A 17,836-nucleotide genomic window follows, 5' to 3' on the forward strand; every position below is an offset into this window, starting at 1 on the left:
TCATCAACACCTCCATCAGCCGTATCAAGCGCCGATGCCACCACAGCGGCACTATACTTCGCCGGGTTATATAACGGACTATGACATCGATGGATCACCGTCGGAACACAATAATGGCAATGTAGTGAGCTATCATCATGTACAGCAGCAGCAACGACCCCATACAAGTCACATACAACAACCACCACCAACGCCACAACAACAAACGGCAAGTGTTTGTCGTCCACATTACCATCAGCATCGTCTACAACAGCCCTTAACAGCCCCACCACCGCCACCGCATCAATCCAGTGGGCAACCTAGATCAGTTGAATCTTCGTTTGGCCCCTCCGCGGAATATAGTATTAACGGCGATATAACACACTCTCAGCATCAGCATCAGTATACTGATGAATATCCCCCCAGTGGTCATTATTATATGCTGCCCATGACTCCTCATCACGCGCATCCGCATTCACACCATACGCATCCGCAACAATCTCAAACGTGTAATTGCTCGGCCAGCAGTTCCGCAGATCCCCGAAGCCCACCACCAACGCCCCATACCCTACCCAATTCGGCATCACAATGTGATAATCGTTGGGTCAATTGTCATCAATACAGTTTGTCGGGTCGTAATATACCCTCTGCCCCTGAGGTAATGGTTCCATATCAGCGGGATACTGATACAATGGAGTCGAGAGGAACTGCCAACTCCAGCACAAATATTATTTTTAATAGCCATGCCACAACAACAACAGCCGCCACCGCCGCAAATGTTGATGAACCAGATAGACCACCACAGCAAATCACAAGAAGACGGTTTTATGAAGATGCACCAGCCACCACCTCCTTTGTCTATGTAAATGGATCACGGGATGAAGATGAAGTTGCCTCGACCACTTCCACATCCATGAATACCTTGCCACCGGACGAATTGGAATCATGTCGAGGCACACCGTACTCCATATCAATGCCTCAGCCACCGCCCAATGATGAAGTGTCCTCAGCATCATCGGAAACGGAACATGTACAATTCGCCCATACACGTACCACAAATACAACAACAACAACCTCTGCGGCGGCAAATAAAAAACATAAATCGACCACCACCAATGTGGTTGGCTCGTCACCGACGTCAACATCATCAACGGCGGGCGGAGGAGGAGGTGGCAGCAGTGGCGGAGGTTCGGCTGGCACAAATCATCGTTCTACAAACAATAACAGCAACAATGAAGCCTCCTCATCCAGCTCTAACCCAGATCGATATACAATCGATTTGGTAGAATCAACATCTACCGCATCTAACTCTCAACAGCAACTAAGTGGTGGTGGTGGTGACGATCAACCCTCCACTTCAGCTTGTGTGCGTAGAGAGCCCTCCTTTGAATATTGGCAAAATCTTGATGAGAGTAATGACCAAACCTCTTCACAGGCATGGAATCTACACAAACCCTCTTCCTCGACCTGTAATACAACAACTACCACCCAAACCACCGACTCCGATGGCGGTGGTAGTGACTCCTCTCCCTTGGAACATTTTAATTTACGTTATTCGCGGCCAGATAATGAGAGAGGAGAAAGGGCGGCTGCGGAGGAAGACGAGGAGCCGGGTAGATCATCCAAAATACAACGACTCAATAGCAATCATACCGGTGGCGTTCATAACCGAAATAATTCGACGAATTTATTTTCCTCCCGAGATTCTTCCAACTCTGCCAATTCCTCGAATGGTTCTTATGTCATAACCTATGCAGGACATAACCCACCGCCAACTTTATCATCGTCCGCATCAACATCATCGTCTCCTCCACCACCATCAATAGCTGGAGCTATATTATCTGCCCCCTTGCCGCCACCACCACCATCTCCTTCCTCGCAATTACATGGTAGAAGAAAACGCGCTGATCTTGTCACCAGTTCGGATAGTCAGGCGGTTAACTTTGCCGACATGGATGAGCAACCGTCGACTTCACGTGGTGTTGCCAGGGGCCGTAAACCAAATCCGTCATCATCATCCGCCAAAATCCCAGCTGTTCTGACGGCACCCGATTTACAATTGGATTGGCTGTCAGATGCCACAACCACTCCCAGTACCGATGACGATGGTGATGATGATGAAGTTGTTTTTGTTCATTCTAGTCGAGAACCGATTTTGTCAATTGACTTGACCGCCGACGATGAACCACCCTTGGCACTGGGAATGCCAAACTCGCCAAGAAGGGACTTGACAGCATCATCAGCACATGTGAATGCCACAACCACCTCCATAATATCTTCAGCCGGAGCTGCTGCAACATCGGGCACAGTTCGCCAGAGTCCCGATTGGTATAACATGGTGGATCCATTGTTGATTTTATCTCCGGCCGCAGGTTTGGGACCCCAACGGGCCCATCAATCCAATACCAATGCTGGTGTTACAAATTATACATTCCAAGGTGGTAATGCCAGCTATCAGCCGGCTGGCCGGCCACATTCGGCTGGTGGTGTAAATGGCGAAACATCCGGTTCTCGTATTTGGCAAACGGGCTCGTGTATGGAATGTTTAATTCCCCACGATCACGATAATGATGGGGCGATTGATGGTAATTCCCCCGCAGACGGAATGCCTCACAGCCATAGTGATTCGGGTAACACCTCCGGCGCCGCCGTCGCCTCCTCATCCTTAACATCAATTGGGCCACATTGCCGTGGCACAAACTCCAATAATGGTATGGCAATGACACGTTTAAGGACAGTGTGGCATCCCTATTTATCGGAGACAACATCACAGCCAGCCCCAGCACCGCCACCACCATTAAGCCTTATATCGTTGGGAGGCATTTCAACACCGCCACCACCAATCTTCATTGCAAATCCCTATGGCGTTGCGGCGGAAAGTAGTTCTCAACGTTATGCCAATGCCACGGTGGGAGGAATGGCACCTGTACCGACCATGGGTTTGGTAGGTGTTATAAATTCGCCAAATAATGGACATCCATTATCAGCTCCAACACTTTTAAATTTACAGCAGCAGGCACCGCCGCCACCGCCATCGAATTCAATGCAAGCCGATACCACCAATCAACAACAACAACAGCGTTCCATGGTAAATCCCCCGCCACCCCTGTCACCGCACATTAGTCCACCGACAGTTATATTTGGTAATAATGCCCTAGCGCCACATCAATACCCTCCCACCCCCCTTTCTCTGTATCATCATCATCACCACCATACCCATTCGGCGCATACATCAACACGACCACATGACAATCATCACATAATTACACACAATCATCATCATCATGGCCATTCGTCGTCACATGCCGCTGCAGGTCCACACGGTGCTGCTGCTGGTGTTGCTGCGGGTCTGCCGCATACCCATTCAACTCTCACCTTGCGGCAGGGGGCATCAGCAGTTGCGGGTGCTGGTGGTCATGGGCCACCGCCACCCTATTTGGTGCATCAGAACCTGTGGTTGCGCCAACATAACGTTCAAGAAATCCATCGGCGTCATATGACACCCACACCAATTGATTTGTCATCGAATCCCTTGAATTTGACCAGTGGTTTTCGTACACGTTTCCAACAAATGTCCAATGTATGTTCCTGTGTGCATGGTCGTAATGGTCCTGTCTCAAGTTTAGATCCTGTAAGTGTGGCGTAATATAAAGATTTGTTTTTTTTTATTTTTTGAAATTAATTGATTTTTTTCCAATTTGCAGGCATACTATCCCTATGATTCCCGCCCACAGCCACAAAATCGCAGATGTCCAGCGTTGCGAAGGCCAGCTGTACATCATCACATGTTCCATCACTATTCACCGGTGCATGTGGAAATTGATTTATCAACGCCGCGAATATTTATTGGTTCGTCGTTACGGCCACCACGAGGAGCCACAGTGGTAAGTGGTCCATGGGGATTGTTTTTAATTCCTTTGTTAATTGTTTTTTTTTTTTTTTTTTTAGGAAATCATTGAACGCAATACATTGCCCCACAAATATCGCCGGGTCAGACGTCCCAGTGAAACCGATGAAGATGCCGAAAAGTGTGCCATTTGTTTGTCTCTATTTGAAATTGAAAATGATGTGAGGTAAGTTTGGAAGGAAGGACAGATATAAGTAATTCTTCAGCGGTTACAATATAATTCTTGGGAGTGCCGTACCCTGGAAAATATCCAAAGTGTTGTAGTCCTACATACTTTTGTAAACTTAACTAATGGTTTTCTTTTTTTTTCGTTGCTCTCTCCATTTTTTTCCAGACGTTTACCCTGCATGCATTTATTTCATACAGATTGTGTGGACCAATGGTTAGTGACCAATAAACACTGCCCCATCTGTCGTGTGGACATTGAGACGCATCTAAATAAGGATGCCCTTATTGCAACATCATCGTCGAGCGGTGGTAGTGCAGAGAATGGTGCTAATGGTGGCTATTTGTGGCAACCAACAGCTGATTGTTAGAAAAAAAATTGTTTTCCCATTTTAATTTTATTGCTGGAATACTACAGGGTGGTAAAAAAAAATTCCATTTTTTATGCTCTTTAAAAATATAATGGAAAAAATAAGATTTATTGGTGTTCCTTAAGTAGGAGAAAACTCTGCAACTCATCTTTATATACAATGAAATCTATCTATCTATCTATATACTATCTCTCTGTATCTTTCTCTCTCACTCTCACATTGTATACATATGCATATATATATATATTGGATGTAATTAATTTATTTAATTTTTTTGTAAGAGTTTTAATTATTATTTTGTTTAACAAAATTGTATTTAAAAATTATTAACTGTCGATTGGAAGATTAAGATCTTGGAATTTGGAGGAAGAGCTGAAGAACTGCTGTAAAAAATATGAAATGGTCAACTGTTGTTATATTTTAATCGGTTGCCACCCACATTCGGCTGGTGGTACAAATGACGAAGCATTCAGTTCTTGTGTATGGCATGCTCTCTTTTTTGGAATATTTAATTCCTCACGATCAAAATAACGATAGATGTACATGTAGATAATCATCCTCTCGCTGTTGTAAACGACAAAGCATTCGTTTATCGTGTATGGCAAACGAAGAGTTAGTGTATGGAATGTTTAGTTCCACACGATCAGGATATGATGGGACGATTGATGGTAATCTCCCCGCAGACGGAATGCCCCACAGTTATAGTGATTCGGGTAACTCATTCGTCGTCTCCTTAGCATCAATTGCACCACATTGTCGAAGTACAAATTCCAAGAATGGCGTGGCAACGACACGTTCAAGGATTGTGTACAATCCATATTTATCGGAAACCACATCACAACCAGGCCCAGCACCGCCACCACTATTATCGCATTTCACCAGCACCACAAATATTTTGTTGTCAATCCCTATGGTATTGCGTTGCAGCGGAAAGTACTTCTCAACGTTATGCCAATGCCACTGTTGGGGGTACGGCACTCATAGCATATTACCTTCTATTATCGGAGATCAAATCTTTCATAGAAAATCAGACATTGTAGAAGATTCGATGTTCCTTTTTATAGAAGAGCCGATGGTCTTCTTTAATAGAAGATTGGAGGATTATTGAAGATCACATGGTCTTCTTTTATACACAATCGAAGGGTTGGAGTTTATGGAAGAGCTGATGGTCTTCAATTATTGGATGGCAGATGGTCTTCTTATATATGGAAGACCGGATGGAATTTTTCATAGATGGGCAGATGGTCTTTTTTATAGAAGTTTTTTTTATATAAAAACAGGTGGTTTCTTATAGAATAATAGATCAGATGGTGGATAGCAGAAGGGCTTCTTTCTTATGTATGGAATATCGGATGGTATTTTCTATAGATGTGCAAATGGTCTTTTTTATAGAAGATTGAAAGATTTTCTTTAAAGGAAAAAACAGGTGGTCCATTATACAATAATGGATCAGATGGTCATCTTAAAAATCGAATGGTCTTTTTTGTAGAAGATCTGATAGTCGTTTTAATAGAAGATCTGAAGATATTTTATAGAAGATTGGAAGATAAACAGATCTACATTTTTTAAAAGAATGATTGAAACAAATTTTCTATAGAAGATCGGACAGAAGAGCAGAAGATCAGAAAGTCTATCATTATAGAAGAGAAAAGTGGTGATATTTTATAGAAGAGTTTCTTTTATAGAAAAACAGGTGGTCTATTAAGGAATAATAGATCAGATGATCATCTGGAAAATCGAATGGCCTTTTTTGTAGACATTCAGATGGTCTTTTTGATAGAAGAACTGGTGGTATTTTTTACTACTTTACTTTAAGTAGAAAACCAGACAGTCTTTTATAGATGATCGGAGGGTCTGCCCTTATAGAAGAGCAAATGGTTATAATTTAAAGAAGATTGGAAGATTTTCGTTCAAAGAAGTGCAGATTGAATTCTATTATCGGAGAGCAAATGATTTTCCTTTATTGAAAATCAAATGGTCTTTTCTTGTAGAAGGTCAGATAGTCTTTTTTTTAAATAAGATCGAATGGGTTGCCGTTATAGATGAACATATGGGCTTTTTATTGAAGCTTGAAATATTTTTTTAAGAGAAATGCAGATGATCTTCGGGGCAGTTCGGAAAGTTCTTAGCCTATCACAAAAAGCGCGGTATAAACAGAATAAAAGTTAAGTGTTTTGGAAACATCCATCTCTGTTAAATTGTGTTTCGATCTGGCAACTCCTTCATATAAAAACAGGTGTTCAAAAAAACGCATCAACAACTTTTTTTACAATGAAAGCACACATTTCTAATTTTTCCATTGTAAAAAATTACGAATGCGTCTTTTTTGAATACCTGTTTCTATATGAATCTCTTGATAGAAATTTCTTTATATACAATTTTTTCGCATCTCTTAAGAGAGAATTTTCTCATAAGTATTTTTTCATATGCCATTGTTTCCGCTTTCTTTTTCCAAAACCAAATTTTGTTATATATTTTTTGTTACCTCTCTTAAAATTTTTTTTTTGAAGGCATACTGCGATATTCTCATATTTTTTTCTCTTTATGTTTTCTTCTATTCCTTATTTTCTATGTTATTTACTCTATTTTTTGTTATGATTTTTTATTTTTGTTATATATTTATTGGTTATTTTTTTCTTTCATTATTATTATTTTTTGAATTTTATATTTTCAATATTTTTTTTTGTTGTTGTATATATAATTTTTTTCTTTAGTTATAGCATTAACATGTTTTAGAAATAATATGTAAGTTATAATTATAATTTTCTTGTGCCATATGTATATTATTATTTTTTTCTACTCATTCATAACATTCTTTAAGTTCGTAATTAAATTGAAAAAGCAAATAATGCGTTAAAGAAAAAAAAACATTTATAAATGATAAAAAAAACACAAACAAATTTTTTTAAATTGGTGGTACAATAAATAAAAAAACTAAAGTTTATTATTATAATTTTTGGTAGGTATGATTTTCATTTCCCTTAGGATTAGTATATTTGCGGGAATATTAAAATATCAACACGGTTTTTTTATTATTATCAATTCTATTTATTATAATTTTTTTATATATACCTACATATAATGAATTCAATTTGAAGTTTAGTGGTTGTTTTTTTAATATTTTCTATTTCTCAAATAAGAAAATAAAAAAATTATCAATTGAATTTGCTAAAAATATAAAACAAAAAAAAAAAATATCATATATTTATAAATTATTATTATATATAAAAACAACTATATAATAAATAAAACAAGGTTACAATATATATAAAATATAAACAATTTGATTTTTATTTCATTATTTTTAATATTTTTGTACAGATTATCAAAGACTGGATTTATTTTCAATAACTTTTTTTAATGATCAAAGAGAAGTTTTTTTTTTTAATTTTTAAAGGTTTTTTTTTTGACAATAAGATTGTCAGTCCCAATGGCGTTGCAGAGGAAAGTAGTTCTCAACGTTATGCAAATGTTGGGGGTAGGCACACATAGCACATAGAAGAGCACCTGGTCTTCTATTATTGGAAAACGAATGGTCTTCTTTTATAGAAAATTAGATTTTTAGAAGATTCTATGTTATTTTTTATAGAAGAGTAAATGGTCTTCTTTGTTAGAAGATTAGAGGATTTTCTTTTATTAAAGATCAGATGGCCTTCTTTTATGAGACAATCGGAGGGTTGGACTTTATGCTAGAGCATGATAGTCTTCAATTATTGGATAGCAGTTGGGCTTCTTATATATGGAAGATCGGATGGTATTTTCTATAGATGTGCAAACGGTCTTTTTATAGAAGATTGGAAGATTTTCTTTACATAGAAAAACAGGTGGTCCTATTATAAAATAATAGATCAGATGGGCTTCTTTCTTAGATCGGTATAGATGTGCAAATGGTCTTTTTTATAGAATATTGGAATATTTTCTTTTATAGAAAAAAAAAAAAAAAAACAGATAATCGGAGTGTGTCTCCTTATAGAAGAGCAAATGGTCATAATTTATAGAAGATTGCAAGATGATCGTTTGAAAAAGTGCAGATTTTATTCTATTATCGGAGACCAAATAATCTTCCTTCATTGCAAATCAAATGGTCGTTTTTTGTAGAAGATCAAAAAGCCTTATTTTTTTAATAAGATCGAATGGGTTGCCGTTATAGAAGAACATATGGATTTTTTTTTATAGAAAATTTAAAGTTTTTTTTTGAATAGAAAATCCTTCAGCTTCACTTTTTCTATCAATCAAATCAAACTGTCTATAAAAGAAACCCAACTGAAGATATTCGATTAAAGAAGATGGCCAACTGCACTCTGATAGTACGAGGGCAGTTCGAAAAGTTCTTAGCCTAGCACAAAAAGCGCGGCATAAACAGAAAAAAGTTAAGTGTTTTGGAAACATCCGTCTCAGTTATGAACACATGTTAAATTTTGCTTCGATCTGGCAACTCCTTCATACAGAAACAAGACGCATAAATATTAAAAAAAAATATTTTTCAAAATTACCGAGATATTTTCATAAATTTTTCAAGTGTTTTTTTAATGTCAATGGTTGAATATTATCAAGGTGTAAATACACATTATTTAAAAAAATTAAAAAAAAAATATAAATAAAATTCAACATTTGTTTGTTGTTCACCTTCTCGGGCTGGTGTTGATAGGTGCTAAGTGTTATTGTTTAATAATTTTTAGACGATAATTAATTTCAATTCCTGCTTCTTTGATTTGCTATATAATCAAGCATTATGGTTGGTTTTTTAATGTCTATCCTTAGTGAAGGTTTCAAGAGGTATTATCGGTTAGGTTGGCGGGTGTGACAAACATTTTCTCAATTAATTTTAGAGCCTCATCATTGTTGGCAATTTACAACAAAACGTTTGACCAATGCTTCTAGGCCTATCGCACACTCTACCCCTTTCTAGGCCAATGTCACTTTATTTCCTCTTGCGAGCTAAGGAACCCAAAGCTGTTACTTGCAAAAAAGAATGAACGACATTTACATTTTAATTAAACATTACAATTTAAAAATAATAACACTTTATTACATTTTCTTATGATCACTATTACAATAAATTCTCTCGTTATCAACACGATAACGTATAACAAAATATTTTAAATAAATAAAACAAAAATATAATATTTTTTGTTTGAGGGGAGGAATATCATCAGTTGCATTCGATTTTGTTGTTTCTCTTCTTTCAATTCTTATTTGGTTGAGTATAAAACTAAATTTATTGTAGACAACTTCCATTGGCTGCTGCTGCTGATGATGACGTTGACGGCGTATCAGATTTTACTGTTTGTTGCTTTAATACTCTCAAATCTGGATATAATGCACCAGCTTGAATATATTGAGATTCATGTTTATAATCGTATTTATACTCTTCGATCACAGCCTTGCCCGAGTGTTTGACCAACTTCTTGGCAATACCCTTGGGTAGCATATAGTTGACATTACGGCTAACCACAAAGGCATTACCCAAAGTATCAAAGGTTTCGGCCGCCACGGAACTGGCTGTGTGGCCATATCTGTGAAAGGGAGGAAATCTTATTATATAATTTCTTTATATTCAATGTTTTGCTTGCAACTTACTTATGATCAATAATTTTCACCGAATTTTCACTTATATTATTGCCCAAAATTGCTGCGGATTTTTCCAAACCATCAACAATGGTCGAAAAACCCTCCACCGCACCCGCAGCCACAGTCAAGGCATTTGTCATTTTCGTATTGGCATCATCCTCCGTTAGGCCACATGTTTTCTGCAGTACATTGGCACCATGATGCTGGATATGCGGTGCCAAATATTTACCAATTGCCACCGAGGCGGTGCCCACTTTATTCGCCACCCAACCTGTAACACCCACCGCCGCACTAGTAACACCCTTGGCCACAGCAACTGTATTATGCACTGCCGGGGAAATGGGTGGTGGATTTTCAGGTGCTGGTTTCAGTTTTGATATAATATACGGTGTACTCTTTCTCATCAACTCTCCGGTCTTTTCGGCACCCTTAATTAGGCCACGAGCTATGAAATCTGCTGTGCTAACAATGTGCTTGGAAACCTGTTGGCTAGTATCACGTGGTGGTCGGACAAATGCCGTTTCGGGTATTTGTTCCACGGTGCCAGCCAACACCGCCTCCAAAAGATCCAAAAAGAATTGTTGCAAATCGCCAAATGCTTCCTCAGAGAGTTCAGGAGGAGGACACAATATTAGACCAAATGCTGAACCCATTTCATCGGACTCCAAATCGGGTAATATAAAAGCTCCGTATTCGGTATGATAGCATGTTGTTACCGTCGACACCAGCGGATAAATCCAAATCATGTCATTGCAATTGGACAGGGGAAGGACAGATGAAGTGGCGGCCAAGCCATCCTCTTCCATGGGACTGGGTATGTTGGGGTCTTTAATGGCACATTGTATGAAATATAGACCATTTAAATAACTCCAATCACCGCCAATGGTACACATTACCAAGGACATGGAGGTTTCGCCCTAATGAAATACAACACCAATAAAATTGAAGCATTTAATTTTGAATTGTCAAATATTTCCACTTACCGCCAACATTCTAACTTCTCCATTGGGCATAATTTTGTACAGCTTAACCTTGGCCTGAAACAGAGTATCATACAAAACTGAACTATTACGATCGGCCATAATATCCCGTAGGCCTTTGGTAATCTGTTTATAGGTTTTGGCAGGGCCACCACCTGTATTGCTAATATCATAATAGGTTTGTGGATTTTCCAATAAATTCGATTTCTTCTTTGCCTGAGGTTCACCATTTATTTGTGGTTCTCCTTCTTGGGCTTCAATGGCTTCAGTGTCGATAGGAGCATGTTGTTGTTTTAGAATTTTCAAACGATAAGTAACCTCGGTACGTGCCGCTTTCAGTTTTTGTATTATCAAACAGGCATCATTCCATTCCTTTTCAACATTATCCGTATTATCGGGTAGACTGACCGGTATGGCAAAACTTTTCTCAATTAATTTGAGAGCTTCTTCATAGGCGGCGATGGCATCTAGAGGTTTGTCCAATTCTTCTAGGCCTATGGCACACTCCACTTGTTTAAGGGCATATTTATTGGCCTCCTTTATTTGCTCATACGAGCTGAGAAATTCAGCATCGGTTGTCATGGCTATAATCTGGAAGGAAACAAAAGTTATAGAAACTCAATTAATATCAGATGGTTGTAGATTGGAAGCACTGCAAGGAGGTCTGTTATGCTATGAGAAACTGAAAACTAGAATCTTAGGGTGGTCTGTCATTGTCGGGGGCTATTTAAACAAATGAAAACCCTGTCGATGTCACGTTAATCCAAGTGTCACCACTGGGGACGACGATATGTCATGAGACGTAATTTACTCCAAAAATATAAATTTATTGTAAACTCCTACCTTTTTACACTTTCAGATATTGGTGGTAATCCTGTAATTCTTTGATTTTTCTTAAAAAACATAAATTGCGTTGAATAATTGAATTCATTTTTCTATTATAAGCTAAACCAAACCTCTAGGGAATTAATTCAATTTCATTGTTATACTTAGGACAATGCGAACAGCTGATTGTGTGTGTGAATGTATGTAAAGGCAAAGGTCACTGCAGTTACGTTATTGAATAAATTCTTGATTAACAATATCCTTTTATTATTTTATTATACATACTTTGTTTATATTCACATCCATATCCAACCATTTTTTATCGCCCATCATGATGGAAGAAAAAAAATCACAGAAAATCACTTTAACTAATGTTTACTCGAGCACTATTTAAGAACAACTGGCAGCATTTTTGACAATTCTGTGGCATGCAAACGTTTAGAGAACAGCCTCCTTTTGGGCTTGCTCATCCCCACGGATGGACCTTATGGCTCGTTCATTCATGATTTTTGCTGAAATGTTTGGTTGTTTGTTTGACAAAAATTGAATTTATGCCAATTTATGAGAGTGACCCAACAGAGAAATAGAAAGAGAGCGGGAACTATCTTGACCCTAATAAGATTTACGATGATAACGAAATTTGACAATATGCTGGTGCTAAAACGTTATAAAGGTAGCTAAATTTAAATTTCAATTTAAATATTATATTGTATTAAAATTTTTGACATTAACAAAATATAAGTTGATGCTGCTGTCCAAAAAACAACAAAATGTGAGCGAGAGCATGCCATTTTAGTGAGATTTATGACGTTAAGCCAATTTGATGAGATGCTGTTGCCAAAAATAACGGAGAGAGTTTCACAAAACACAAATGAGAAGATTTTTCATTTATGACGTTAAGAACAAGAATTTGAGAGGTGATGATGCGGCTGCCAAAAAACATGATTTGTTATGACTACACACAAAAACAAAAAAGGCGGCAAACTTGACAATGATGAAATTATAAGTGTGCTTGGCAGCAAAGAAGGAAAAACAAAATTGCAAGCTAATTCCTGTGCGTCATTTTGTCGTCAGATTTTTGTGCGATTGCTGATGGAAGATGATTCATTTATATCGTATGAGAATACTACTAGACGACACAATAATAAGAAAACCACAACAACAACAAGTGCAGAGAGGAGGAATCTCGATGGCGTGTGTGAGGTGTTTGGGAAATAATGCTTTGCATTTACTGTGGGTTGACCAATGCCTAGAGTGCAATTGTACTTTACCTATTGGACTTTGACTGGTAAGTAAGAAAATTGTCAGTAAGTAGATGATGTGCTGATAATTCAATCAATTGTTCACACGTGACTAGGGGTGTAATAAGAGAATTGCATTAGACATTAGGAGAGACCCATTAGGTAAGGAAAATTGTTTATTTGATTTTTTTATGTATTTTTTTTTAAGTTTAGGCTCAGGCTTTTTTTTTTTCGAAATTTTTACCCTTTGTATGTCTGTCCCCCTGATGAACCATCCAAATTTTCCGGGTTATGGGATCACTGAAAACCCGAATTCGTCATTTATGATACGATGAAGGGGCTTCCTCAAAACTGTGGATCGAACGCCGTTCATTTTTAATTTTTTTTTACCACATATAGACCTATTAGGGGAAGTATTAGGGAAAAAAAGATTTTTTCAGGAGACCATAAGGCGTGGATTAAAAAAAGGATTTTTTCAGGAGACCATAAGGCGTGGATCTTTAAAATAATATTTTTTCAGGCGTCGATTTTTAAAAGAATTTTTTTTTCAGGCGTCGATTTTTAAAAGAATATATTTTCATGGGACCACTGAGGCGTGGATTTTTAAAAGAATATTTTTTCAGGCGTCGATTTTTAAATCATTTTTTTTTTCAAGGTACCACTGAGGCGTGGATTTTTAAAAGAATATTTTTTCAGGCGTCGATTTTTAAAAGAATATGTTTTCAGGGAGTATATTTTTTTTAAGGGAGCACTTTTTTTTCAAGGGACCACTGAGGCGTCGATGTTTTAATAATTTTTTTTCAAGAGACCACTGACGAATAGCTAATGATGCTTTGCAAAATAAGATAAACTTTAATAGCCTAACACGTTGTGAAATTGTTGTCGTCATATGCGGTGTGTTTTTTTTTTATCAACAATTTAAATAAACAATTATGAAAATATTTTTCAAATTACTCAACATTTGCTATTAAATCGTATGATCTCAAAAAAATGTCGAAATATTTATTTCAATCTGCATATGTGGAATATTCCATTGGAATTTCTTTTCAGTAAATCAGTCACTTCGAATACAGAAATCCAATAAATAAAAAAATTGCAATCACCAATTTCCTCACAGAACAGCGATTAAATTGCAAATCTTGCATTCACAGACCATGCATAAAATGAACTATGGACCTTGAAGGGTACTTCGGGCGGACAATACATAATCTCATATTTAATGCACCTTTTTAAATCTTCTACTAAAAACAAACAGTTTTCTTTAGGTTTATAATACAATATATTATTTATAAATTCCAACACTCACCACCAGCAATTATTTTTGTTGTTTATTTCACTGCAAAGTAATATTTGCGATTGCTTTCGATTTGTGCTTATTACAACAAATTAACTTATTTTTGTTTTGCAAAATTCCTTAGCAGCTATTGCTAAATAAAAAAAAGAAACAGGTTGCACTTGTTGGTTCTCCGCCGCTATTAATCTCCTCGCCACCTTTATCGTTTGCTTTCCGCGAATGTTTCTTATGTTCAACAATTAATTAGCCTTTTAATATGACTGTAGACTAAATGTCTTATCAACATTTTGAAGAAAAACAGTTAAAGATTATTATGTTTTTTATGTTTATTTAATAAAATTATCTTTTCGTTGGTCGTCGTTGTATTAAAATGAATTGACTTATTCTTCTTCTTCCTTAGTGTAACCCTACTAACTAAAGGGTGAGAGAGAGAGCGAGGCAGACTTTTGTTTATGTTCTTTCAATTGATAACAGTGTTGCCGTTTTGACATCATGATTTCAACCATGATTTAAAAATACCCAAAAAGGAGCAGTCACTAACACTGACTGCATCATTTGGAGATTTTCCGGTCCATTGTGATCATCTAAGGCTGGTGATGCTTGGAAAAACAAATTTGATAGACTGTTATCGTGTTATGGTTGAGTTCCGGATACATACATGGCTATTGGCACAATTGCTCTGATAATCTACAAAATAACTAAAGAAAAGTTTCTACCAATTTTTGTATTATAAATAAAAGTCGGCATCCATAATCGGTAAAGTGTTATAACCATATGGTCAAACTGTTATAATTTGTAGTTACAACAGTCGAACTTTATGTTTAATTGCATTTATTAAAGAAACCTCTCAAATATGTTTACTAAGAAGAGATTTCAGCAACATCACTTTTCCAAAAATATATTCCATATGGAAACTATTTTGCTGAAAATATTTAGATATCTGCAAAAGAATATATTTCGTTTTATATTTTATATGGTTATTTGTTTCTGAGATTGAAATCAAAATTTGGCTCAGCTTATTTTTTTGGCTAAGCCCGATGTTCTATCTTCTTTTTTATTGAGATCAAAAATTTATTAGTTTTCAGTGTTTTCCATTAGGTAACATTTTCAATTTTTCATTTTCTTAATGATTCCAATAATTCACTTAATTTCTTAATAAATACATCAATGTCCTTACGTGTAATGCCAATGGAAGCAGCCGCCGTAAGGTATGGCAAGCAAGCGGAATCTTCATGAGTACCCCAATCTGTAAAAATATACATCAGAGGACATTTTCTATATTTTTAGTGCATAATAAACTCACTTTTAAATTCATAACCATCTATAGATTTAACTGAACCCGATGCCACAACTCTGGTACCCGAAATACCACGTGTATAAAGCATTGATCCCAATTTTGTGGGTTCATTAAGTGGCAACTCATTGAAACACAATGCCAATGATATTGGATTGCCTTTTGTATCCAATAATTTACAATTGTATTTCTTTGCAATTGACTCTATTTTTTCTTTTAATTCATTAAAGAGTTGCTTACGTTTCCGACAGAGTTGTAGATAGCCATTTTTGCCTAACGATAATAAAGTCATAAAGACATCTAACGATTGTGAGGATGAGGCACGACCTGGAATTGAATGCAGATAAATGTTAAATAGTTCGATATAAAAAATTTATGTAAAAACCACCTGCATATGTTTTTGCTACATTGTGTACGATGGATTCATGAAAACCCGCCACAATGGCTCCACCAACTGGTACCATTAGATTTTTATCTGTACTTTGTATAAATAAATCTATTCTTCCCGTCCTTTGGCCCTGTTGCAGTTGGTGGCAGAGATAGGTACTTTGCAGACCATAGGCATTATTGACAATGTGAGGTAGGTCATGACGTTTTGCAATTTCTGCCAGCTGGACAATATCATCACAATTCCGTGGTGCAAAACAACTTGTGGTCGACATAATACACAGTATCTCTTCATTGTTCAGTCCACTAATTTGTTTTTCAAATTCCTCCAAATCTGTGCACAGACCTTCATTGTTTTCCACCCTTTGGGTATTTATTATGATGGGTATAAATCCTGCTGCCGTCATACTTTTAAAACATGATTTTTGATCTATACGTGACCAGAGAATATATCTGGCTTTGGGTCTTAATTTACGTAGACTTAAGAAACACAACGATAATGTCATTCCAGTGGCCATTGGTACTAGGAAACAGGCTTTACAACTTTGCACGCCCATACTGTGAATTAAATCCAAAAGTAAGGCATTGGTGAGTTGTGACACAATTGTAGATCCAACTGCTTTGGGTTGAGCTTCCAGCAAATCTCCAGATCTGCCAATACCATGACCTAGATTATAATGTCTTTTGGCAACTAAATCTGAAAACATGTTAAATATTAGAAGATTTCCTGGGTTTCAACTGAGTTACTTACTACAAGCGATCCTTGCTTCCCTCTCACCCAAACCCACATTATGGCCAAAGTTATTAGAATCCAATGCAGATAGCTGTTGCACCACCAGCTCAATGAGTTCATCACTCCAACCATCTTCTGGTAATTTACGCTAGACACCAAAGATAATAGTTTAAATATTAGCTACTATACTGGAATGTATCTTTCGATTTTTTATTTACCTTCTCCAAAAGTTCCTTGATTTGCACCTCTTTTGCCTTTTGCGATTCCACAGCCAACTTCAGATAATTGGCCGGTATTAGTTTTTCACTGATTTTTGTGTAATCCATGGTCAATAACTTCAACAAGTCTTAAATAAATGTTTAACATTTATAACAGTTGAAAGTATAACAGTAGTTTTCATGTATGGAGAGTACAAAGTCTTGCAGATGTTATTAACTGCGTATAAACAATAAACATGTGAATAAACGATATATCATAGAATCAAAACAAAAGGAATAACAGTGAGGGTTTTAGAATTCGAATTCAAATCCAAAAGGAAATTGAATGTAAATTATTCATTGTAAGGAACTAAATGAACCAGTGCCGGAATAAAAAAGAATAATATCGCTGTTGACATTTAACTGTCGATGTTGTTTTGTTTTGCGACCCTAAAAATATTTAAAAAAATTCCCGCCAATATAAAAAAATCCACGCATTTGAAAAAAAATTTAAAAAAATCCAAAAAAGCCCACGCTTTTGAAAAATATTTTAAAAAATCCACTCATTTAAAAAAAACCAAGCATTTAAAAAAAAAATATTCAAAAAAATCCACGCCTATGTTAGCACCTGAAAAAAATATTTTAAAAATCCACGTCTCTGCTGATCCTTGAATCAGTTGATCCTTGAAAGAATATGTTTTTAAGAAATTTATCGGTAACCCATTTAGTTACTGAAAAAAAATCATAAAAAACCCTACCTCAGTTGGTCCCTGAAAAAATATTTTTAATAAATACACGCCGTTGGTCACTAAAAAAAATATTTGAAAAAATCCACGCCTATGTTGGTCTCTGAAAAAAAATATTAAAAAATACCGCGCATTGGTGCTTGAAA

At 36.6% G+C, this 17,836-nt stretch overlaps 2 protein-coding genes across 2 annotated transcripts; both read right to left on the bottom strand.

The window, feature by feature from the left end:
* Positions 1-9,640: 9,640 nt before the first annotated feature.
* On the bottom strand, positions 9,641-11,568 carry LOC133328262 (protein spartin). The gene is made up of 3 exons (XM_061536811.1): positions 10,977-11,568; positions 10,003-10,910; positions 9,641-9,938 (listed from the first exon to the last, which is right to left on the bottom strand). The coding sequence occupies exons 1-3, from the start codon at positions 11,553-11,555 to the stop codon at positions 9,641-9,643; spliced, it is 1,785 nt and encodes a 594-aa protein (XP_061392795.1). The 5' UTR covers positions 11,556-11,568.
* A 3,880-nt stretch (positions 11,569-15,448) lies between these two features.
* LOC133328281 (O-phosphoseryl-tRNA(Sec) selenium transferase) lies at positions 15,449-17,080 on the bottom strand. The gene is made up of 5 exons (XM_061536830.1): positions 16,966-17,080; positions 16,766-16,895; positions 16,016-16,711; positions 15,637-15,954; positions 15,449-15,579 (listed from the first exon to the last, which is right to left on the bottom strand). Exons 1-5 carry the CDS (start codon positions 17,071-17,073, stop codon positions 15,449-15,451), a joined length of 1,383 nt encoding a protein of 460 aa, XP_061392814.1. The 5' UTR covers positions 17,074-17,080.
* Between the last annotated feature and the right edge of the window lie 756 nt (positions 17,081-17,836).

The sequence above is a fragment of the Musca vetustissima genome, unplaced genomic scaffold (assembly GCF_032173495.1).
Source record: "Musca vetustissima isolate MV318-11 ecotype Yass unplaced genomic scaffold, APGP_CSIRO_Mvet_v1 utg11186, whole genome shotgun sequence".
NCBI lineage: Eukaryota > Metazoa > Arthropoda > Insecta > Diptera > Muscidae > Musca > Musca vetustissima.

Bases quoted from the DNA above. Each gene is read 5' to 3' on its own strand.
- LOC133328281 (XM_061536830.1), bottom strand. From the start codon at position 17,073: ATGGATTACACAAAAATCAGTGAAAAACTAATACCGGCCAATTATCTG. The intron at 16,896-16,965 runs GTAAATAAAAAA...TTTGGTGTCTAG, and splicing joins TCAAGGAACTTTTGGAGAAG to CGTAAATTACCAGAAGATGG. The intron at 16,712-16,765 runs GTAAGTAACTCA...ACATGTTTTCAG, and splicing joins GGAAGCAAGGATCGCTTGTA to ATTTAGTTGCCAAAAGACAT.
- LOC133328262 (XM_061536811.1), bottom strand. From the start codon at position 11,555: ATGACAACCGATGCTGAATTTCTCAGCTCGTATGAGCAAATAAAGGAG. The intron at 10,911-10,976 runs GTAAGTGGAAAT...GTATTTCATTAG, and splicing joins GAGAAGTTAGAATGTTGGCG to GGCGAAACCTCCATGTCCTT. The intron at 9,939-10,002 runs GTAAGTTGCAAG...TCCCTTTCACAG, and splicing joins GTGAAAATTATTGATCATAA to ATATGGCCACACAGCCAGTT.